At 35.6% G+C, this 25,122-nt stretch overlaps 1 protein-coding gene across 2 annotated transcripts in view; it reads left to right on the top strand.

Moving 5' to 3' along the window:
- Ncam2 (neural cell adhesion molecule 2) overlaps positions 1–25,122 on the top strand; it is a 494,596-nt gene that overhangs the window by 287,147 nt on the left and 182,327 nt on the right. For both annotated transcript variants that reach the window (NM_203409.2, XM_087575939.1), the window contains 1 exon segment: positions 22,664–22,814. In NM_203409.2, coding sequence (NP_981954.2) covers positions 22,664–22,814 — 151 coding nt within the window.

Raw genomic sequence — 25,122 nt, forward strand, 5'->3', positions numbered from 1 at the left:
AGGAGTGAGGGAGGGAGGGAGGGGATGCACAGTTCTACATACATATATGCAAAAGAAAAGAATAAGTATAAAAATAGTTTCTCATTTTTATAAAAACCAGTAAGACAGAACCTCATTTCTCACAGCCTTAAAAATCAGAGTTGAATAGTCTAAGATAAGTATGAAATAGATTTTCATCTTCATGTAATAAATATAAGTTCATGAAGTGTGTAAAAAATCTGTGCTCGGTGACTCTATCAACGTTTTAGCAATCATTGACCATGAAGTATCCCATTTTTTTCCTGGATTGTGTTTCATAGGCAAGAATCTGTTTATTATTGATACCTGTTGGCAATGAGAAAATCATTCTTCTCCAATGTCCCTAGAGATATCAGCCAAACTCCAGGGCAGACCCCAGTAACAGGAGTAGTTACCCAACACAAAATGAGATCTATGATTTTTTTGGAGGTGAGCCTTTTAATTTAGTGTTGTTTATTTTAGACATATTGTTGTATTGGGGTTTTGCCTATTTGTTCTGAAGTGTGTGTGTGTGTGTGTGTGTGTGTGTGTGTGTGTGTGTGTGTGTGTGTGAAGTGTGAAATTGGGGGGGATATGGGGGAGAGGTCTCAGAGAAATTTGGAAAGGAAGGAAAATTTGGATCAAGTTATATTGCATGAAAAACATTTTCAAACTAAAACGGAGGAAAAAGATGACTCTAAATTCTCATGACAGAAAGACTTTTTCTTTGGCTCTTAATTTTGTAGATCACAAATTATAAATTACATTGCACAATTTATTTAGTTGTAATTAGTATGATTGATGAAATTTCTGTAAAAATATTTTTATATATTAGTGCTGTTGAAAACCCCATTATGTTCATAACCAAATATTTTTTTTATTTTTAACTTAAATATACATTTTTGAAAAATTGTAGAGAGCCTGAAAATATATACTTAATTACTTGATATCAATATTTAAATATATACAGCTTAAGCCAAAACAGTAATACTGACATAATATATATAATACCAATAGATTAAAATGCTCTGAAACTATCACCTACTCACTAAGCAATGTAATTTCTTAGATTGTATAATATTCCATATTAAAAAGAGTTGTGATAATTTCAAAAGATTGATAGAGCAATGTGTGATGCCTAAAGTATTTTCAGAGATGCAGACAGTTAATACTTAATTTTTCCTCTTAATAATATTAAGTATTATTTTGAATTTTTCTTTCCTCAAATCATATCCTTCTTGTTGTTCAAGACAGTTTTAAGTCTTTTGAATACGTATGTATAGTCAGTAAAAATCTCTTTATGGTAAGGTCTATATAGAGAAAATGAGGCCACATATAAAATACTTCACATTCAAACTGAAATTATAGCTATTTTCTAGTACATTTGAAATTATGAAACCTTTTAAACAATTCACACATTTGTTTTAAAATGAATTTATACAATTGAACATAATCAGGATAATATTGTTAGAGCTGCCAAAAATGACGTATAATCTTCCTCTGATGAACGCTATATAGACGTGCATAGTTTTTGCTCCTGTTTGACACCAATTGTACACAAAGACATAATTCTGAGGATGTTTGCAATATGCTCTAGCTATTATAAACACTTAATTAAAATAGTTAGTTGCCGTACCAAAATATCCCGTGTTCAGTATATACATCACTCTCCTCCTAAGGGGCATCTTTCATAGGTCTGTATATTGGTCTGTCCCTCGCCATCTGGCGCAAGATGCACTTGGAAAGCAGAGTGAGAATGAAGACAGCTTCAGGCCACGATGATGAAGCTCTCCATGATGTCTCTCCTCTTCCAAGACAGGACCTTTAATAACATTATCCTTTTCTTTTTTTCCTTAAATACATTTGCAGTCCTTTGATTTTTATCTCTAGAAATCAATTGATTTGTCACACTTAGGGTCATCCTATTCCTCCATTACTTAGCAATACGTACGTAAATTAACCATTGAGCCGGGAGGGGGTGGGGGAGGGAGAATGACACACTGTGCTAAACACAGCAAGGTTTTTTTATTATCATTATTATTTTAATACCTTAATTTTTAATTATTTAATTTACATTCCAAAGGGTACTCCTCGACACCAGATCACCCTCGAAAAGTCTTTTATCCCCTGCCCCTCTCCCTTGCCTCTGAGAGGGTGCGCCCCCACACCCCCACCCTCCACCTCCACTACCCACCCCCTCAGGCCTCTGCTTTCCCAGGGGCATGAAGTCTCTACAGGATTAGGCACATCTTCTCCCGCTGAGCCTAGACAAGCAGTCCTCTGCTATGGTCCCTGCTACAGCAAAGTTTCTTAACCTTAATGTGTCAGATAAAGATTTTCTACGCATGAGAGGAAGCAAGCGTCTCTTAAATATTTTCCTAGAAAATGGGTTAATTGTCTGATTTAGTTTTAAATCAGTAATGAATATCCAAGAAGTGATTCCCCCCACCTCCCGGTCTGGCGTGTCTCTTTCTGTCCTGTCTCTCTCTTTCTTCACCTCTCCCTCCCTCCCTTTCTTTCTTTCTTTGCCTCTGTGTTATATGTAAATGTAACAGTAAGCTACCAAGTGTGTATGAATGGGGCGATTCTGGCACTAATCATAAGTTGCTCATTATGTGTCTTGAGGGTGCCTTAAGGATGTCTTTTTCTTTGGGTCATTTACCAACACTCGGGATATTGAATCTGTGTTTATTTTATTCCTGTCTCAATGTCTACTAATAAATTATAGGCTTACCTTCACTGGAAATTAAACCCATCCTAAACAAAGAAATGTCAGAAGGATACAGTAGCAAACGGTTGACAGTTTAAGGCTGTATTTATCAAATTCCAGGTGATTTGGTTTATCTCTTGGTTTTAGTCCAATTCCATTTCTATCACTATTTTGAATAATCAAACCTTTTTGAGTTAAATTTTAATATAACAAATTTTTTAAATTAAAATGTTCCAATTTAATTATATTAACATTCTTTAAATTATAAAACATAAAATTAAAAAATCAATCAAAGCATTGTATTAGCTTAGTGTGGTATATAGATGTGATTGAATCTTCTTGTTTACTGAACTCAGTTTAAGGCAGGTTTTTCCAGATGAAGTTGCTGTGGGAAAACTTACTTTAAATGTGCATAGCACCATTCCATAGACTGGAGTTCAGGATGGAGGAGAAAGCAGAAAGCAAGCAAGCATGTGCTGTCTGTGTAATATGCTTGCTTATTCTAGGTGCAGTCAGCCTCCTAATCCCATAACAAAACTTCTATGAGAAACTCTATCAACGCAAACTGTTAGCCAAAAGGAGAAAGAAAAAAATCTTGTGAGTTGCTTTGTCAGATATTTTGTTCTAGCAACAGGAAAGGCAACCAACACAACGTATAGGTTTTAAAAACAGCCCTGTCTTAAAACATATCCTGTCTAAATATAATGCAGAAGATTCAGGAGAGCACACGATGATGTTTCAATTAGAACACAGCCGGTTCTCCTACCTCCCCTGTGAGGATTCTCTCTGCTCAGTAAGTAGTCTGTGATGCCATGATAGGTGTACAATTTATTCACAAATCATTTATTTCATTATAGCTTCTATAAAATGGCCCCTGAAAGTGATATCCCCACCAGGTGTCAATAAAAATGAACAGCCAATTTCAAAAGCATTATTTTTGCTAAGTAATGAAGTGCTAGGTGAGATGGGAAGTTATATCGCCTTAAAAGTATATAGCTAAAATGATACATTGTTCTTCTGTTGTGTTTACGTATCTTGGAAGTGTCTTTTGGTGTTGAAGGAAACAGCTGTATGATTCCACCTTATTGTAATACAAAAAATATTTATTTTACCCTGACAAACATATAAACTTAAACTAAAATATAATAATAATAAATTAAGGCTAGAGTGAGTTCTTTAGATACAGCTCCTGGATATAAATTTATATAATTCTATTATACAACAATAGTGAACCATATTAATCTATTATTAATGTCTATATTTTCTAATAAAATATTTTATTAACTTTTGCATTTATCCATACACTCAGTTTTGATCATATTAAATCCAAATTTCTCCCTTATTTCTTTGAATTGCTACCCAACTTTCCAAGTTGTGTCTTCTTTATCTTTGTAAATAAACAGATAAGAACATTACTTTTTAAGTATAGTTTAAGGCTTATGGATACCATTCATGTATATCTATCTATATCTATCTATATCTATATCTATCTATACACACACACACACACACACACACACACACACACACATACACACACACACACAGTTATTTGTTATTTTGGCTTACAGGCTGTGGTCAGATGGCAAAAGGCTCTCTCTGCAAGCTGTCATGAATGCCCTCAAGTTTATTCTATGGGCTGTGCTCTGGTGGATCCCTGACCACTCTGGTTCTTCAGATCCTTCCTTGTCTCCTCCACAGGACTCCAAGAGCAGCACCTAAAGCTTGGCAGTGGGTCTGTGCATCTGTTCACATTATTGCTGCAGGAAACCTGTCTGGTCTCTTTAATAACAATTCTGCTTCTTAAAGGAGTCTCTATACTCAGAAACAGAACTAGGAACATAGAGATTTCCATGAGCCTCACTTAGGTCCCGACTAAAGTTTGCCCCCTTCAATCTACTAAATATGGACTAGGTTTAGGGAACTGTAGGGGAGACTACAGTGCAAAATAACCAGTTATATATTTTTATTATCTGAAAGAGATAAAGTCAAGGGCTCCAAACATAAAATAACGGCATATCATTGCTATTTTGGTTGTATAGTACGCATTGTGTACATGTAGAGACTCTCACACCAGATCATGTTAAGTGTGATTACCACATGTAAGAAAGAATATTTGTAAAACAAAGAAGGAAGCAAGCTCCATTTCACACTAAAATGTTACGTGATGGTTCCTATGTTTACACTACATAAACGTCCCTTAGAGTTAAAACCACTCTGCTTCTTTCACCACACGCATGCACACACACGCACACACTTTAACAAAATTGTGTAGCTTTTGATGTAAAATACAGTTTTAAATAGAATGTTGCATGGAGGCTATTGAGGTATATAAATCACCCCTTCCTATTTTTTGTTACTACTGACACTATAAATTGACATAACAGAGCACGCTGAACTTGTGTCATGGAAGTTACCATGTTGATTTATTAGTTAAACTTTACTCTCGGGCTCACCATTTGTACATTCTCTTGACTCTGTAGCATGATCCTATTCAGTAAGTCTGCGGTTTACCTTTCAAAGGATGTTCAGATACATTCTGACCCTTTTGATCCAACCTTATCAAGGATAGCGGATAGTATTTACATTAGAGATTTTTCTTAACAACCCTTCACAGTATGAGGCTGCATTTCTCCAAATCCCTTTTCCCTTTTAGCTTTTCACTCTAGTTCGACAGTGACATCATTTTTAAAGCCTTTCTATTAGGAAGGGAACGAGTCCATTTCTGATTGTAGAGAAGTGTACTAAAGAGCGCACGAGCTACTCCTGGCGCCTGTGGTTTTTACACCTGTAGTTTTTCTCTGCAGAGGTAATGTGCTTCTCTGAAGAAATTTTTTATTACGCTGACATTTTTAGGATTCGCCTAATGCATTTTTTCATCCTAGTGCTGTGAGAGCAATAATATAGGTCCCTGCTGGGCAATAGGCAGAACCGATACTTCTATTCCCCATCTGATGTAGGTGGTAGAATATAATTAGCTGTGCTGGAAATCTTCCTTGAGGCCCCTGAGCTGGCTGAGAGGTGAGTTTTCAATCATTTACAACTCTCTGAACTCTTCCAGCCCATAGCTTGAATAAAGATTATAAGAAGTTCTTGTCCTGTGTAAAATGAAGCATGTTCAAAGCTCCTAATTTGTGAGAATTTTGATTTTGAATAAACATCACTTTTATCAGACAATAGACTAGTATTTCCCACTTTTTCAAGGATTATTTTCAGTTAAGTATTATATGTGAGAAGCAATCCCATTATGTTTTCTTCAACAAAATTATAATATGTTGTTTATAAGTGCTCCAATTGACTCATAGGTAACTTAGATGACATTTACTTGTTCTCAAGAAGTAGTCTGCTCTACTTGTGAAGTGAGTTTTTAAAATTAATTTAGTCGTAATTATATAAACAGTATCAGTGAATATTAATAAATCGATAAGAGTTAGTATAAAATGTAACTTTGAAATGTGCGTGTGTTCACTGAGCAAATATTTTTCAATAAATTTAACTTGAATGGTGTCACGTTTAACATGTAAAAGCAAGATGTACATTTGTTTCTAATTTGTTAAATGTAGAAGAAAAATATTGTATTATTTGATATATAGATACAGTATATTGTGATGATTTTGAAGAACTATGTTAATAAATTCTTCTCAAAAACTTTGTGGCAAAAGAAAAAACAGCTCAGAAAATAGTATTGAAGGTGAGAAATAATGAATTAAATTGACCATTCTATCGTTTTCATTACCCTTAACTCAGGATTTCAGAGTTCGATTGTTTTGAGTGTATCATAGATAGAATAACTTCAGTATTTAAAAACCAAGATTTTCAGTTATAACTTATTATCCCTATATTACATAACTTGTGTTTATTTATGAAAATAAGTAATGTATACAGCATATTTTTTCTTGGGCATAATATATCCATCTCTTCAGGAGATCATTGGTTCTGTTTTATATCTGTAGTATTATATGTTTTATTTTGAAATCTTTCTCTCTTAGGCTATAGATGGTTTCATACACATGCTTAATAGTTCATTCATTTATATGAAAATACATTAAATATTTTGCCATTTATGAAGGGACATTCCAGGTCTAAATTTTCAGGTCCCTTTTTATTGTTAATTTTATCTACCTTGTTTACTTTCTGTAATCTATATTGTACAATCTAGTGTCTATGAGATATCGTTATTTGCTATCTACTACAAAGTCTTGTGTTCTTTGTGAAATATAATGCATCTTGATTAAATTTAGCACTATACCTATTCTCAGTGGATGGTGGTGCAATAAACTGAGCCAGAGGGAAGCTCTCAGTTGTTCACAATGGAATGTTTAAAATTGTGGCCATCACATGAAGTGAGTTGTTTATTTAATCAACATTTTCTGACTGATTCTTTTTCTTCTTTTTAAAGTACAATTTATGCATAGTGTTAGTGTACCTATTTGTGGACTTTTTCATATTTCAACCCATCCATAAAGCACACACTGATAAATTGGGATTAACTAACATTTCTCGTTCCTATTTTTTTTCATTTATATTTAGAGCCTTCAAGACCTTAGTGTATAATTTCCTAAGTAACGTACAGTGGTTCTCAACCTTCCTATTGCTGACACTCTTCAATACTCTTTTTTATATTGTGGTGAGCCCAAAATAAAATTATTTTCACTGCTATTTCAGGACTGCCATTGTTCTAGTATTATGGATCTGTGAGGGATTTTTTTCTTTGATGATGATGATCTTAGGTAACCCCTGTGAAAGTGTCATTAAACCCTCAAAGCTTTCATGACCCACATTTTGAGAACCAATGCAACTATATTCTGGTACAAGCACAGAAAATTATTCACTCCCACATAACTCATTTTTATTACCTCTTTTCCAAACAATCTTTATACACTGGCCCCTCTCCTTCCCCAAGGAATCAGTATTCAAAAGTCATCCCAACTTTTACTGCTTCCTTTACTACGGAAGACATGAGGCATTGTTGTTCTCTGCCAGGCGAGCTCCACTTTGCATAATGTCTGGCAGTTCTATTCATTTTGCTACGAATGACAGGATTTGAATTTTTCTTTACATCCAAATATTTCACTCTGCATGAAAAGTACATTTTCTTACTCCTCCATCCATCAACCCACACTTGAGTAGGTTCTAGGTATTTGCTATGGTAAATACGGCCAGAGCAAACATTAAAGTGAAATGTTACCTTGGTTTGATTATTTCATTTCCTTTAGCCACCCACCTTGATAGGATGGTCGATCTCGTTGAAGTTACTATAGAAACGTCACCATTCCTCTCCATAATGGCTGTCCTCATTTGCATTCCTGTGAACAGTGTTGTCTCCTATACCATCATCAACATTTTGTTCATTCTATATGCTATAGAATATACAAATAAGTATACAGGAAAGAAAAATAAAGATAGAAAAGTAGGAATATATTAATAAGATGCCTTTAGCGGTAAGAGCCATTTTCAACAGACCATGAACATCCGTAATTCATCTCTCACTAATATTTTATTTCATTTAATCATTAAGTATTTCACATTTATTTTTGATATGGAAGCAAGACATCTAGCAAGAAAGGGATGAGAGGTGGAGGGATTAAGGGAGTATATATGAATTAATTTCAGATAAAAATGAAAGTTAGGGAAGATGGAAAACAGAAATGTACAACAATGACCAGGTAGGGGATGGATAAGAAATGAGAGGATGGATGATTGATTCATGTGTGTGCAAGTGGATAAAAAAGTCGATGAATTAATGAGAGATAGATAGAAGAACAGATTTATTTATAGATACAAAGGATCATATTAAGGAAGATGGCATGCTACATCTCTCTGCCCTATGAAACACATTTTAAAGTCATTCTCGTGACATTTTTCCTCCAGTTTTCTTTTAAATATATTCCAGTCAGGCTTTGATAATGCTATTTCTACACAAACTCTGCCATGTTCACCAATTTACTCTCTAAACATAATGATAAGCTATAAGTTCTTATCTTTCATTCTTTTGTAAAGAAGTAATGATCCAGTTAAATCTCTTTTGATTGAAGTCTGCTATTTGGGTTCTTCGGTTCCCCCTTGTGTTTGTTTTCTTTTATAATACTTCTACAAATGTCTTACAGTCACATTTGATCTCTGTCTAGCTAGACACTCAGTTGGGGCCTGTACCTGGGCCTGTCTAAGAATGACCACTCTCTTAGTCTCGTGCCTTTTAAATAACAGCACGATTCTGAAAGCTGTCAATTTTCCGAGACCTCACCAATGAATAACACCATATATATATACAAAACAAACAAACAAAAAACAGAAGCATTACGAACTACCTACGCCAATCCTGAAATTTTTCCTATTCACACATTCCTTAGTTGCCTTACCTCCTTAAATTACAATTTTCCCCTCTATCTTAAATGGTCTCAAAACCTTGGATAAACTCAACCCTGTTTATTATTTTAACCACACTCATTATTGCAGCAAATTCCTAATGTAACCCCTATTCAAAATCACTTTATTATCTTTTTGATCTAAGATATCATGAATTGAAAGGTTTATGGTAATAAATTTTAAGAGGTTAGAATATAATCAAGCATTTTTTATGTTTTCTCACTAAAATTGCTATATCAATACATTTTAGAAAAGCCAGGACATTTAACTCTTCTAGAAAATGTCCACATTCTCATAGAATATAAAATGCTCTGCTGTTTATGTTGTCTACAGTTCGGTCAGTCTTCTAAGCACCTTAATATTATTTTCTCTCCTACTATAAAATAAATTACTTTACCCAAATGAAACTTAATGATTCCCCTTTAATGGAATACTGCACATTTTACTCAGATAAATTAAATAAAGCTTACATTTTGATGATAGAAATATGGTGATAACAATAGAGTTTCACATTATATTTAGCTTTCTTGAGAGTCTTCTAAATGTCAAACAAAATTATTTTTATGACTACTAAGTTTTACAAATGTATTAATTATGATAGTTTTCAGATTGAATGTTAGATTCTTCAGATAAATTATACATACATTCCAAAACAGTATATTTTTAACAACCAAAGTAAGTCAATTTAAAGATTGAACCATGGATAAAATAATAAACTATATTGGCTTTTTGGACATTTGCAATTAAGTTTTAAGTTTATTATAACTGGAAAATCAATGTGGGATTTGATAACTTAGTTTGAAATAAACATTTTTTTTCATGTTCACTGATGGTCACTTTCTGTTGATCCTTTTCTTTAAATGGATCAACTGTGAGAGAAAATTTATTATTTTACATTCGAATACTTCTTTCTTTATATAAATATATATATATATGGCCATGAAGGACAGAAGCTCTTTTCCTGTGGCTGAGATGCCACATTTTCTTAGCAGACTCTGTCCTGCCAACCCATTCACCAGACTGGATCGGAGCCCAGTCGTCTCACCTGAAGAAAGGTCTCCATCCATGGCCTTAGAAGAGTGCTTTATGCCTCATGTATCACTTTTATAAATGCTGTTAGTGTACGTGCTAAGGAGATGGAGGATGTCTCCTTGTGTGTATTTTCACCATATTCCCAAAACCTAGGGTCTTATGCAAACTCAGTCCAGACTGTGTGTTCAGTTGAACTAAAGGGTCACTGCTAGTGTGAGCATGCTTCGTGCCTCAGGACTATAAGGGTCACTGCTAGTGTGAGCATGCTTCGTGCCTCAGGACTATAAGGGTCACTATTAGTGTGAGCATGCTTCGTGCCTCAGGACCATAAGGGTCACTATTAGTGTGAGCATGCTTCGTGCCTCAGTACTGTAAGGGTCACTGCTAGTGTGAGCATGCTTCGTGCCTCAGGACCATAAGCTAGTTGCTTGCTGCTATTTGTCATCATCAATCCCTACACACCATGTTGTTGTAATTGTTGTTTGTAAAGTTTTGTCTTTCTTCTAGATACTACCCGTGGTCAATTAGCTATAAATTGTGATTGCTTCTAACGAAATAATTACCCCAAACCCTGACACTGAATATACTTTGACAAGTGAAACTTGTATTTGTCAAATAAATCAGTCATGTCTGAAAAAAAAAACAAATACTGGAGGATGTCTATGTGTGCATTTAATAACCATATAAATATATAAATAATATATAAAAGTATTAATGAATAAGAATTAATTTAAATAAATATTAATAAGAATAGATAGTTGTTTTATGCATAATTTAAAGTCTCATTTTGGTACACACTGTGTCTTATGTATAATGTTCATATATAGTTGATTGAGAAGTGGTTCATCTCCCTATTTTTAGGAGCTAAAGATGAAAAGGTGGTAAAGATTGTTTATTATGACTTTACCTACTCTTTACTAAATTCTAGGAAATAACTGCTCCTGCTGCTTTGATCACCACCATAAGATAGTACACTGTATCATTTTTATCACTAAGTAATGTAATTTTTAATACACTTTCATAAAATTAACAGCATTCTTCTGTGTGCTATAGGAATACTTGTCTTCATCTAAACTTTTGTTTTTCAAGTTATTTTATTTGAAATTTAATTTACTGATATATTAAACAGGTCTAACATATGGAACTATATGGTGATATGCAATGTTACCAATACATTCTGCACTATGCAAGCCATAGTAAATGTACTGCCAACCTCAAATATTAATTATCACTTTGTAATAAAAGCACCCTTAAAATAATGTTCTTGCCTGAAAACTATAGGTGCACTGTAATTATATATTACAGCAGACTATTTAATACTGAGTCAGAAGTACTACCATGTAATAAAATTATTTTCATTGTCCAATGATCAAGCAAATTTCATGTCACTGTTCCTAACCTCTCAGCCTCTGGATAGCAAGATTTCACCACCAAATTCTGTAACATCTATTTTACTGAATCATTATGTAAACAGATCATTTTATACTTGTTATAATTGACAGTACTTCTACCTTTTATGTGTAGGAACAGTAGTACATGCGTATCAACATGCATATGTTTTTGTCATCTGTTTACCAGTGATGGACACTTGCAGTATTTACAAATTCTTTTTATGGCCATAGTGTTAAAATAAACATGGATGCATTTATGCTCATCAACATACTAAGTTCCTTTTCTTCTGAGATTTTAAGCAGTGCTGGGCCTCTTTATATTTTGAAGGAGAATATTTTGCACTTCTTTCCAACATATGAATACAAGGAATGATTATTACACATAATTACCAATACACTGTGGAATTTATTCTTTGCTATTGACCACACTTTGAGAGATAATAACCGTAGCTTTGATTTTCACATATATGATGATTAATAACATTCAGATTTTAATATAATTATTTAGTAATCTTATATATTGATGAATTTAATAAGTAACATTTAGGTTGCTTTCTAGCTTTAAAAGATTTTACTTTTTTAATTGCATATATTTGTATATGTGTGTGTATGTGTGTGTGTGTTTGTGTTTTTTGTGTGTATATGTGCGTGTGTAGTAGGGTGTGAGTATGAAGGTTAGGTTCCTGTGGAACTGAGAAGAGAGTGTCAGACCTACTAAAGCTGGAGTTTAATTAGATTTATGTATTGCAATTACTTTAATGTTTACAGTATCAATTCAAAATAAAAAGTGAAATAAATAAGAAACTAGGAAATCTTTTTTTTTTACTTGAGAGTATGACTTTATAATTTTAGAATGAGTGCCAATTTATGTTACTTTTTTAACTCTCTCAAAAATGTGGAGAGAGAGAGAGAGAGGGGGAGAGAGAGAGAGAGAAAGAGAGAGAGAGAGAGAGAGAGAGAGATAGTTTATAGTCACAGAAAAAGGGAAAGGGACTCTGTATTTTATTTGACCTTATATATAGCAAGGGCAAAATATTTAGGAAAATTGCCTGGCAGACTGCTACCATCATCAATAAGACTGCTGTTGTTATGTTATGGGGAGTTTCTACCCAATTCTTTCTTAATTAGCTCCCAAAAAGTAGACATGAAAACCTGGTGTTTTATTTATAAGCTTCTGGCACTGTGCTCTGAAGGTTCTGATCTAGTCTAACCCATCTAGGAAATTAATAACCCAATAATTGTCCCATTAGTTGCCAACTGAGTCTTCCTCTGTTTCATGTATGCACTCACTGTGAACTTCCTTTGGCCCCATGTTTGTAGTGCATCCTAATAGTCCATCTTGTCTCAGAGTAACCTCTTCTTCCTCTTCCTCCTCTTGCTCTTTCTTTTCCTCCTCCCCCTCCTCCTTTTCTTCCTCTTAGGTGTTCTGGCCCAAAGTCCTCTCCAATCTGCTAACTCTAACAGGCTTCTCTGGGCTTCTACTCTGCTTGGGCTCATAACTAACTGCTATCCATTTTAATTTTTAAGCTCTGTCTCATGCTCTGGCTCATTCTGTCATCATCTGTAAACTGTGTCTGTAAAACTATCCCAGTAAACTGCCTCCTCTCTCAGTCTCTGTCTCCCTGTCTCTGTCTCTGTGTCTGTCATCTCTGTTTCTCTCTCCCTCTGCATCCCAAGACCTGAGCTGCTTGAGCCATAGAGAGACAAGGAACACATTTTTTCCATTGCAAATGAATTTAGAGATCTGCCTGCCTTTCTTATGCACAGACAGTAAAATAGATAAGTAGAAACCCACCCCGAAATTACCATTCCTATCAATCCTGGGCCTGAACCTAAACTCCCTCTTTCCCAAGCTGACCTTCAACTCATAAATTGGCATTCTTGTTCTTTTTCTCTCATTCTGAAACATAGAAGCAAGGGGAGGGGGGATTGGATAGGAGGTTTCAGAGGGGAAACCAGGGAAGGAGATAACTTTTGAAATGTAAATAAAGAAAATATCTAACAAAATAAAAAACATCTGCAAAAATAAAATAAAACTAAAGCAAGATAAAAACAAACAAATAGGGCTGGAGAGATGGCTCAGTGGTTAAGAGCACCGACTGCTCTTCCAGAGGTCCTGAGTTCAAATCCCAGCAACCACATGGTGACTCACAACCATCTGTAATGAGATCTGATGCTCTTCTGGTGTATCTGAAGACAGCTACAGTGTACTCATATACAAAATAAATAAATAAATCTTTAAAAAAAAACAAACAAATAGCCAAAGAAAAGGCATATGCGCACATATAGCTACAGAGACACATACTTTTGCATATTTATATAAACTGCACAAAATATAAAACAAGAAACCATACTATATGAGCAAAAGACCTGTAAGGTTAAAAATAAAATAATACAATTTAAAAAGTATCCACACAAAGAATCATGAGACATAAACATTTAAAAAATACCACTGAGTAGGCTTCGTGTTGATCAGCTACTGCTTCATACATCAAGGGCCTGCGGCTAAATGAGGTGTTCATGCCAGGCTACCACAGTCTCAGTGAGTTCCTATATGTGTCAGTCCTGCAGAGAAGGACTTTTTTCCCTGTTGTTTTCCATTCCCACTGATCTTAAAATCTTTCTACTCCTGTAATGCAGAGTTTGCTGTGCTCTGAGACACTCACTAATCATAGTCAAGAATCCTTTGCTAAGAAACTTAGCAGCAACAAAAAGTCAATCCTAATATTGCTAATTTTGTATATTGAATTTTAGCACATTGAATTTGGAGAATTTCAGAAATCACAATCATTAGCTACGTAGGTTTTTTCTCCTTCACCAAACATCATTAGTGATCTTTGCACATTACAAGCGAATCTAGCTTACTCTTTTGTGTAAAATATTCCGTGTATTCTTTCATGTTTGTAACACTCAAACTCCTTCCCCTGAACTGTACTTTTCAAAACTTTCATTTATACAAAGCTAACATAACATACATTTATAACCCTAATGTGATCTAAATTTTTAGAATTTCCTGATAAACAGGTTAACAGTGAGCCCTGATTAACAATGTAATCAAAGGGGTGTTTCTCCCCTCTATTTACCGTTCTTACCAGAGTCCCACAAACCATTGTGATTTTTATGGTTTGTCAAATCGACTATTAGTGATATTTCAAATCGAAGAGTCCTCCAATATATGACATTTGTACTGCATTTTCCCACTTGGACAAATAGTTTTGCACTATCCATCTTGAGGTAGGTATAGTCATTTCTTTTCATGGATAAATATTTTATTAAATTGATTGTTAGCCAGAAAATATATAAAGCTTTATTTTTCATTTTGGGTTTTGTAATCATGCTGGTATAGATGAAAACTCATCACCAGTGTTTGTGTACATGTTTAAGACACAGTCCTTACCTGACATGCCTGCACTATTTTACATGCTCAGGGGAAATGTATGCTCGATCCAATATCTCCATGTCCTCAGCAGCACTTGGATAGTTGTACCTTTATTACAGTTTATTAATGGGTGGGATATGTAGAATGATTGGCTTTTTCATGAAGGTTAATGATTTGGTCAGCTTTCATGAGGCTATTACAGTTCCTTAAACATTATGTAAATTCTTTATCATAGTTTTGTGTCCTAAGCTACTTCTTTTACCCACTCCACTTCACACGGATTTCGCCCTCTTTATGGAGCTTACATCAGCTCAATGATCATTTCGTCATCATTCAAACGTTGGTTTGTACCTTTTACCCCTTTGCCGTTTTCCCAACTCTTGCTTAGTCCAGGCTGACTTTGAGGATGTGCAACTATATAGAGATCTGGGGGTAGTAGTGTGCATTTGCCCATCATCCTCAAAGTTGAGACAATTTTTGTCATGAAACATCAGTTTCTCTTTATGTGTTTTTAGTCAATGGCTGATGTAGTATTAGTATTGTTTTCTTGCTGTATAGACCAACAATACCTACATGGCGCAATCCTTCCATCTGCAAATCACCTTAGCTGTTATACTGAACATCATCTATACTAATATGGACTGCAATTTGCTCTCATTTTCTCTAAGACTTGTAGCCTGGGAGTCTAATATCTTTGCTATCTGTGCTTACTTTCATGTCCCCAGAACCTGGAATAGTGTCTACACTATGTCTTTTGTACTACGTAGATAAACATCAAGGGCAAGGTGGAAATCGTAATGCATACAGAAAACGATATTGAGGACTCTATGATCGTACATTATTGACATACAGCTGCTATCTTTTTTTAAGGCTTTGAGTGGTGTCAGAGAAGTGCCATTTGTTCTATGTGAAATCATTTATATTTGATTCTTATGTCTTTCAGTAAACTATTGATTGTAAATATAAAGAAAAGATTGTGCATATGAGCCAAGGAAATGGTGCTAGACCCATGAAAAAGTCATGTTAGGCATTTTTATTGCCTGTACTATCCTTTATTACACATATTTATGATTCTAACATGAAAAGTAATTACACAAAAGGTCACTTCATAAAGGGAAAATAGAATGTAAATTAAGAAGCACCGAGAAAACCAAGAGGAAGGAAAATTAATGCTAATAGTATACAGAGATCTTAAACAGAACAAAGAAAAAGTTTCTACTTAAAATTCATGGTACACCTACTAGAACTAGTTAATGAAATATTCATATAATTTTTAAAAATTAGACAATTCATTGGTCATACGCCTTGGAGTGTGTCCCTACTGATGTATTGAGCAGTTCTGCTTTGCTTTATGTCTAAATATTTGAAACCAAGTTTAATTGACATCAATAGAGTTGCAACGCTATTTGGAAATGAGGCTAGCAGCAGGGTTATATAATTGGGTCCAGTCTTCTGCATTTTTCCTGGGTTCTCTGGGCAGAAAGTCTTTGTATCTCTCTGAATCAGAAGAATAGGCCTCATGTGCTCATTGTCTTATGTGTACAGGTACATTCTTTGGGTTCTCTTGCATGCCCTTGATTTATTTACTTTGAATTCTCTGTGGTAAAGTTAATTTTCATTACTCTTAGGAATTAATATATTTTTTTCATTCTTAACCTGGAATGTCACTAGTGATAAAGCCTATTACATTTTTCTCAATACTGTATGTGGAGAGTCTGCTTTTCATAGAATAAGTGAATAAAAACCTCAGAGTTGTTGAATGGATGAAATGATTCATAGAGCTCTCAAATTTCAAAGGACTTCAGAACTGTAATCAGAGTACATTGGAAGCTGAACCAGGAGAAACCAGAGTAAAAGTCAGACTAGGTTTTATAGTAAGACCTTGGCAATAAATAAATAAATGCACATTCATACAGAGAAACAGTTTTATATAAAAGAAACAGGACTAAATTCATTGAAAGTTTTCAGAGACATGACATAAAACAGGACAAAAGTGGGATATCTGTCGTGTCAGATACCCTCTATGCAACACAATGATTATAACATGTATGTCTGGTTTGTGTTTTTTAATTTTTTTTGTAGAAGAGAGTACTTTTCATCGTTTTAGTTGATTTACAGTAACAATTATTGAAAATAGTGGATTTTTAACTAAATCAGGATGTTAGTTATTCTCTGGTTGTTCAATAATGGACTGTTGAAGTAACTGTAAGCTCTATGTATAAAAGTTTTATATAATTATTGAACTATTACACAATAAGCCTCTTTTAAAGTGACCTTCTGGAAAGGCAAAGATTGAATCAAAGTACAGGAATTTCATTTCTGTGAAGGACAAAAATGATAATGTTCAGGGAGACACTTTGCTTTCTAATCATCTTACTCAATTCAGTGGTAGACCTGGAAGAACTAGATAGGAGCTAAAATGCCCATTAACCTGTCACAATCAAATATCAGATGTCTTAAATGAATCTTCAGGCAGCATTGAATCAAAGCCAAGATATAAATGAATTTTCTTTTAGATTTGTGTAATGCCTTTTTGTATTACAAAGAAGAGATGTCCTTTGGAATGTCAGATATAGGAAGTAATGACTTTGATTTTCTAGTTAGAGTCCCATAGTGAACTTTAAAGTGTCTAAGTTAATTCTAAAAATGACTTAGTATTCAGTGAATCATATATTTTTGAAGTTTTTTCTTATTAAATGTGTAGTATGCCTTTATAGTAATGTTGAAAATCAAGATTTTTACAATTTGATTGGTTGATGTTAATTTAGCATATAGTAAATATTTCTTAAGTCAAATTCTATATGAACTAGTGTGGGTTATAAAAAGATAATGTGTTTAACTGTGGGGAATAATTAAAATCTAAAAGCCACTTTTCAATAATTTAATTAAGAATGTAATGCAGTAATAGAATAAGGTATTTGTTTGTCCTAAATTTGTCTATATACCATGTGCATGCGGTAATCATGGGTGCCAAAAAAGATTGTTAGGTCTCCTGGGACTGGAGTTACAGACAGTTGTGAGTAGTAATGTCAGCCCTGTGACTTCAACTTGGGTCATCTTGGAGAGTACCCAGTGCTCTCTCCAGTTTCATGAAGTCTCCAGCTACATTATTTGTGTTGTTACCAACATAACATGTTGCTCCATTCAACTAAAGTCCAATGCAAGTTTTTAACCAATAATAAATAACAGAACTATCCTTCTATTTACCCAGTTGTAAATTTTATGACCACTTAGTTTGTTTCCAAACATATCAAAATATATTTTTCTATTACAGGCACTGTTCTATGGTATATGGCTATAAAACAGAACTGAAATTTCTCACATTTATTCACTAGTAGCTTTATTGTGTGTTATAGGTTCAGTAGACTGGAAAATAGCAAAGCATTGGCCCAAAACAAAACATAGAGTTCAAAAGTGCTGTCTTGATTAGTAAGCAATATCTGGTCAAATAAATTAAATGATAGGGGAATCTTTCAGTATAAATATGGGTGCTAGAAGCAATAAAGGAGAAACACTTTGAGACAAGGACCTTGGGGTCTTAGAGAAAGCACATGCTATTCAGGACAGTAAAGGGAATTTGAAATAATTTGAGTAGATGGTATTCAAATTGTAAAATGTGCTCGAACACAAAGGTGGTAACACTTGAGGTCCTTAGCTGTCGGGCTAAAGGAGTGGAGTGTACTTGGTAAGTGATGATATTTGCAGTTATACAGGCAAGGTGGGATGAAATATTCATGAAGTTATTATGAAAATAAAAAATGCTGAGAAAATATATTCTTAAGAGCATGAGAAATGCTTTCTGCATTTGATATGGTTTTGGTCAGAAAAACATAAGAAATATATCCGTGTGTTTTGCACAGTTTGAAAGTCTCTCTGAGTAATGTTCAGCTAAAAGAATGTGCCTGTTCCCTCTTAAATCAAGAGACATATAAATATCCCTTGAAGAGGTACGAGGAGAGATTGAGCAGCTGTGTGAGTGCAGGATTGACTGACTGAAACAAAGTTCCTGGGAAGGGAAGCAGATGGCTGAGAAAGGTGACAGCCTCAGATAAGTCTACATTTAGAAAATGCATTAATAATTAAATTTCCAAACTTATCTAAGGCCAAGTATACTGGATAGGGTACGCCAAAAGTTCCTATGATGGAAAGAAATTCAAATCTCCCTATCTGGAGGAGAAAATTCCAGACCTGTACAAATGCTGGGTAAGGGGAATATCCTTGCATTTGCATCAGCAAGAGAGGCAGCAGTTCCAGAAATTTGAGTGAAGGCTGGGCTGCATTGAGGACTTTATCTCAAAACAAAGTGAAGATTAAGTATAATCCTTCTGATTCCAATGCATTTGATATGTATCAAATGCTGATGCCTTTGAACTAAGAAAGCTGCTTCTGGAGATCCACACAGGAGAAGTTTTTTTTTGGGGGGGGGTACAGATAATAAGCAATTTACATGTTTGAAAGGTTGCTAAGACATCATAAGTGGAGTATGATGACTGAAAAGCTTTAGGGCATGTCAAAAGCCTCCAGGGTTGCTCCAAAGTCAGAGTCTGCTTGGAGAGTCTAAAGAGTAGTCTGCAGAAGACACTGTCCATAGGACAAAACTGCAACCAACAGACTGGGAAAAGATTTTTTACCAATCCTACATCTGATAGAGGGCTAATATCCAATATATACAAAAAATGGGGTACAGAACTAAACAAAGAATTCTCAACTGAGGAATATCAAGTGGATGTGAAGCACTTAAAGACATGTTTCACGTCCTTAGTCATTTGGAAATGCAAATCAAAACAACCGTGAGATTCCACCTCACACCTATCAGAATGGCTAAGATCAAAAACTTAGGTGACAACAGATGCTGGCTAAGATGTGGAGAAAGAGGAACACTTCTCCATTGTTGGCAGGATTGCAAGCTGGTACAACCACTCTAGAAATCAGTCTGGAGATTCCTCAGAGAATTGGACATAGTACTACCTGCGAACCCAGCTATATCACTCCTGGACATATACCCAAAAGATGCTCCAACATACAACAAAGACATATGCTCCACTCTGTTCATAGCATCCTTATTTATAATAGCCAGAAGATGGAAAGAACCCCAATGTCCTTCAACAGAGGAATGGATTAAGAAAATGTGGTATGTTTTCACAGTGGAGTATTAAAAACAATGACTTTATGAAATTCTTAGGCAAATGGATGGAACTAGAAATTATCACACTGAGTTAGGTAACCCAATCACAAAAGAACACACATGGTATGCATTCATTGATAAGTGGATGTTAACCCAAAATCTCACAATACCCAAGATACAACTGACAGACCATATGAAGCTCAAGAAGAGGAAAGTCCAAAATGTGAATGCTTCAGTCCTTCTTAGAAAGGTGAACAAAATACTCACAGGAGGTTGAGGGTGGGAGGGACATGAAAGGAAGAAAGGAGGGGGATGAGGGGAAAGGGGGACAGGATCAGGTATGGGAGAAGACAGTGATGATATACAGAGGGTCATGAATCTAAACTGAGGTATGTAACAATGGGGATGGGGAACTGGGGAGAGTCACCAGCAAGTCCCAGATGCCAGGAAAACAAAGAGGTTCTCAGAACCCGACAAGATGAGATTAGCTGAAATGCCCAACAAAGTGGAGAGACTATATCCAGAGGTTAGACAAAGCCCCTTATTGGGGGATGGGGCCACCCACTCATCTCCAAATTTTTAACCCAGAATGTCTCCTTTCTAAAGTGTGGTTCAGAGACTGAAAGAAAGGCTATCCAGAGACCTGGATGATCTATCCCATATACGGACACCAAACCCAGACACTATTGTGGATGCCAAGAAGTGTTTGCTGACAGGAGCCTGATATAGCTGTCTCCTGAGAGACTCTGCCAGAGCATGATAAATACAAAGGTGGACACTCATAGCCAACTGTTGGACTGAGTATGGGATTCCCAATGGATGAGTTAGAGAAAGGACTGAAGGAACTGAGGGGGTTTGCAACCATAGGAAGAACAACAATATCAACCAGAACCTGCAGAGGTCTCATGGATTAAACCACCAACCAAAGAGTACACATGGAGGGACCCATGGCTTGAGCTGCATATGTGGCAGAGACTGGCCTTGCAGGCCATCAATGGGAAGTCTAGATTCCCCATTGTAGGGAATGCTAAGGCAGTGAGTTGAAAGTGGGCACCTTATAGAAGAGAGGGTGGATGGGATAGTGTGGTTTTTTGAGGGGAAACCAGGAAAGGGGAAAACACTTGAAATGTAAATTGATAAAATATCCAACAAAAAAAATAAAGAGCAGCCTGAAACAGGTAATTGTGGGAACCATGAAAACCATGAAGGAATTTCTTGTATAAGAAATTTGTGATTTTTTTTTAGATATCTCAATCTTTTTTAAGTTTCATGAATTCTCTTTTTTTTTTTCCGGAGCTGGGGACCGAACCCAGGGCCTTGCGCTTGCTAGGCAAGCGCTCTACCACTGAGCTAAATCCCCAGCCCCCATGAATTCTCATTTTTGATGTTCTTCTTTTCTTCCACTTAATTAGTTTGGTGAGAGATTGTCTTATTTTCTTAAACTTCATTTTACTATTATGCATGAGTTAGAAAATATATTTTGGGTGCAGAAGTCATTATCAAAGTTCTTTAAGAATACTTTTTTTTTGGTAGAAGGCAAATTCTAAGCAATCTCTCAGTATATGATTATATAATAATACATTGACAAAATTATAGAACTAAAATGTATCTTTCTCTACCCCATAATCAATTTCATGTTGCATAAAAATCTTGATATGAATTGAATTTTGATGATCCTAAAATTACTATGATAAAATTTCACAAATACAGAGACATTTATTTTAAATTTATCCACATAAAAAAATCACCCGAAAGAGAACAAAGCAGCAAGCACAAGGCCTGCATTGTCTTGATCTGCACCTGGTCCTCTGCAAACGTATCATAGTTTTCAATTTTGTTCTTTTAAGGGACCCCAGAGTATGTGAACGAGTGGGTCTCTTGCTTATGCATTTGCTTGGGCTCTTTTCCTTCTGTTGATAATTTTTATTTTAGCCAATGTTTTATTTTGTTATATTTTATTATTACCATTTGGAAACCTAGTTTACTTCTTTCCTTCTTTCTTGCCTTCCTTGCGTCTTCCTTCCTTCCTTCCTTCCTTCCTCCCTTCCTTCCTTCCTTCCTTCCTTCTTTCCTTCCTTTTTTCCTTTTGGGTTGTTGTTGTATTTTGTTTTTCAAGACAGGGTTTCTTTGTGTACTTCTTGTTGTCCAGGAACCTACTCTGTAGAACAGGCTGGCCTCAAAGAAACAGAGATCCACCTACCTATACTTACCGAGTCCTTGGACTAAAAGTATGGGCCACCACAGCCTAGTGCCTGTTTTTTTACTAAGAGGGGCTAGGAAGAGAGGGGAAGTGGGGAGAAACTGGGCAGTGTAGAAGTAAAAGAAATTGTATCAGTATACATTGTATGAGAAAATAATCTATTTTCAATAAAAGGGATAAAAGTTACAAGAAATAGTAGCAAAAAGATAACAAAATGTGGTTGATAAAATATATGTGAATGAATGCCTTATGTATCAAGGATGTCCTAGAAGGTGACTGTGATAAATGAGACACAAAATGCCATGAAGAAGCGAGTACAGTCACTGTACTCTTCAATTCTAAATGTGTTACCAGAGTATTTTCATTGCCATGCTTACATAATAAACATAATGAATTTGGGGACCATTTTTCATCATCACAAGAAATCGCCCCTTTGTTTTCTTTTCTGAATGATTCTGCACAGAGCCCAGATGGCCGCATCGAAGTTAAAGGGCAGCATGGCCGATCTTCACTGCACATCAGAGATGTGAAGTTGTCAGATTCGGGAAGATATGACTGTGAGGCCGCGAGTAGAATTGGCGGGCACCAGAGAAGCATGCATCTTGACATCGAATGTAAGTCATACTCAGCATGTGTGGTAACTGTAGTCATTGAGGTGGGTTGAGAAAATATAAGGCATATAAAAAAATTAAAATGAACAGTAAGTTCACCTTTTTTCTTATTCAGTGCATAGCTTCACACAGAAGTTGAAGGAACAGTTATCTAGGAACGTCACTGTACATAGCTATCTTTTGAAATATATAACTGAAAATACTAGATCAACAAAGCCATGCTTGATTGTGACAAGCCCTTAGACTCCCCCAACCTCCCTCCCTCTGTCTCTCTCTCTGTTTCCCTCCCTCCTTCCCTCCCTCCCTCTTCTCTCTCTCTCTCTCTCTCTCTCTCTCTCTCTCTCTCTCTCTCTCTCTCTCAGTGTGTGTGTGTGTTTATATGTGTTTATATTTGTCTTAACTATATAGACGTGTTTTCAGTAATTCCTAATTTCATTGAATTAATTCCATCAGTATTATAAATTGAATGCAGTGACATATGTTAGTCATTTATTTCATCAAAAAAGTACTTATTGTCTGCAAATTACTATTGTTAAAAGAGTAATTGATAAAAGATGTTTTGCATGATTTTCATGATTAGGTGCATTCAAGACTATGTAGAATTCTGGAACTACTTGATTAAAGGTTATCACAAATTGACCATCTAAAAGCTTAATTCATAACATGGGATTTGAAGTAATTTTCTACATATGTTTTCTTTTATTTATTAATCATTTTATTTGTTTACATTTCTAATGCCCTTTCCAGACTCTCCTCGATGAACCCTCCATCCCATCCCTCTCCTCTATGCCTTTAAGAGGGTTCTGCCCCATCCAACCACCCATGAACTGGCCCATGTATACACTTTGGTTGGTGGTTTAATTCCTGGGATCTCTCAGTGGTCCAGTTAGTTTATACTCTTGCTCTTCCTAGGAGGATGCAATGCCTTAATCTCCTTCTCCCTGTGCTTCACTCAGTGGAACTCTTCCATTGAGATCCCAGGATCAGTCCAATGGTTGGTGCTGAGTATCTGCCTCTGTGTTAGGTGATGGCAGAATCTTTAAAAGGATAGCCATACCAGGCTCCTGTCTGCAAGCAGATCTTGGCATCAACAATAGTGTCTGAGTTTTAGTGTCTGCAAATAGAATGGATTGCACTGTGGGACAGTCTCTAGATGACATTTGACCAGGCTCTTCTGGTTTCTTTTTTTTTTATTGAGAAGTCTGGTGTAATGTTGATATGTCTGCCTTTATATGTTTCTTGTCCTTTTTGCCCTACCATTTTTAATATTGTTTCTTTGCTCTGTGTATCTAGTGTTTTGACTATTATGTGACAGGAGGTATTTCTTTTCTGGTCTAGTCTATTTGATGTTCTGTAGGCTTCTCTAATGAAGACCATCTCTTCCTTTACATTTGGGATGTTGTCTTCTATGATTTTGTTGAAGATGTTTCTTGACCCTTTTCATTGGGAATCTTTTTCCTCTTCTATTCCTATTCTTAGGTTTGGTCTTTTCATCGTGTCCTGAATTACCTGGATATTTTAGGTTAGGAGCTTTTTGCACTTTGCTCTTTTTTTGATTGCTGTGTCTATCTCTTCTATGGTATCCTCTATGCCTGAGAGTCTCCCTTTTATCTCTTACTTTCTGTTAGTGATGCTTGCATCTGTAACTTCTTATCTCTTCCCTAGGTTTTCTGTCTCCTGTGTTGCCTCTCTTTGTGATTTCTTTATTGTTTGTATTTCCATTTTTAGAACCTGGATGGTTTTGTCCAATTTCTTTATCTGTTTGATTGCCTTTTCCTTTATTCCTTAAGAGATTTCTTTGTTTCCTCTTTCAGAGTTTCTAACCATTCACCTGTGTTCTCCTCTGTTTCTTTAAGAGATGACCTCCTTAAGGTCATCTATCATCTTCATAACATAGAATTTTAGGTCACAATCTTGCTCTTTACATTTGTTAGCTTATCCAGGCCTTTCTTTGGTAGGTTCCAGTGGTGACAAGTGGCATTGGTTTCTGTTACTTATGTTCTTGCTCTTTTCTCTCACCATCTGGTTATCTCAGGTGTTAACTGGCCTCGCTGTCTCTGACTGGATTTATTCCCTCCAGTGAGTCTGATTATGACGTACCTCCTTGAGTCAGGCTGTCTCTGCAAACATGGTTATGAAGCACTTGCTTGGAGTCAGGTGGTCTCTGGATGTAGACAAGGGGAAGGGAGCGCTGGAGCACCTATTCTGCTCCTGGGTGCATTCATGGACCAGAAGGATGATGTGGGTTTGGCAGGGTGGATAAGTTCTGAGTCATCTGGGCCCCATAGGGGGTCCCAGTTAGGCCAGAATT

Source organism: Rattus norvegicus, chromosome 11 (genome assembly GCF_021556685.1).
Source record: "Rattus norvegicus strain SHRSP/BbbUtx chromosome 11, alternate assembly SHRSP_T2T, whole genome shotgun sequence".
NCBI lineage: Eukaryota > Metazoa > Chordata > Mammalia > Rodentia > Muridae > Rattus > Rattus norvegicus.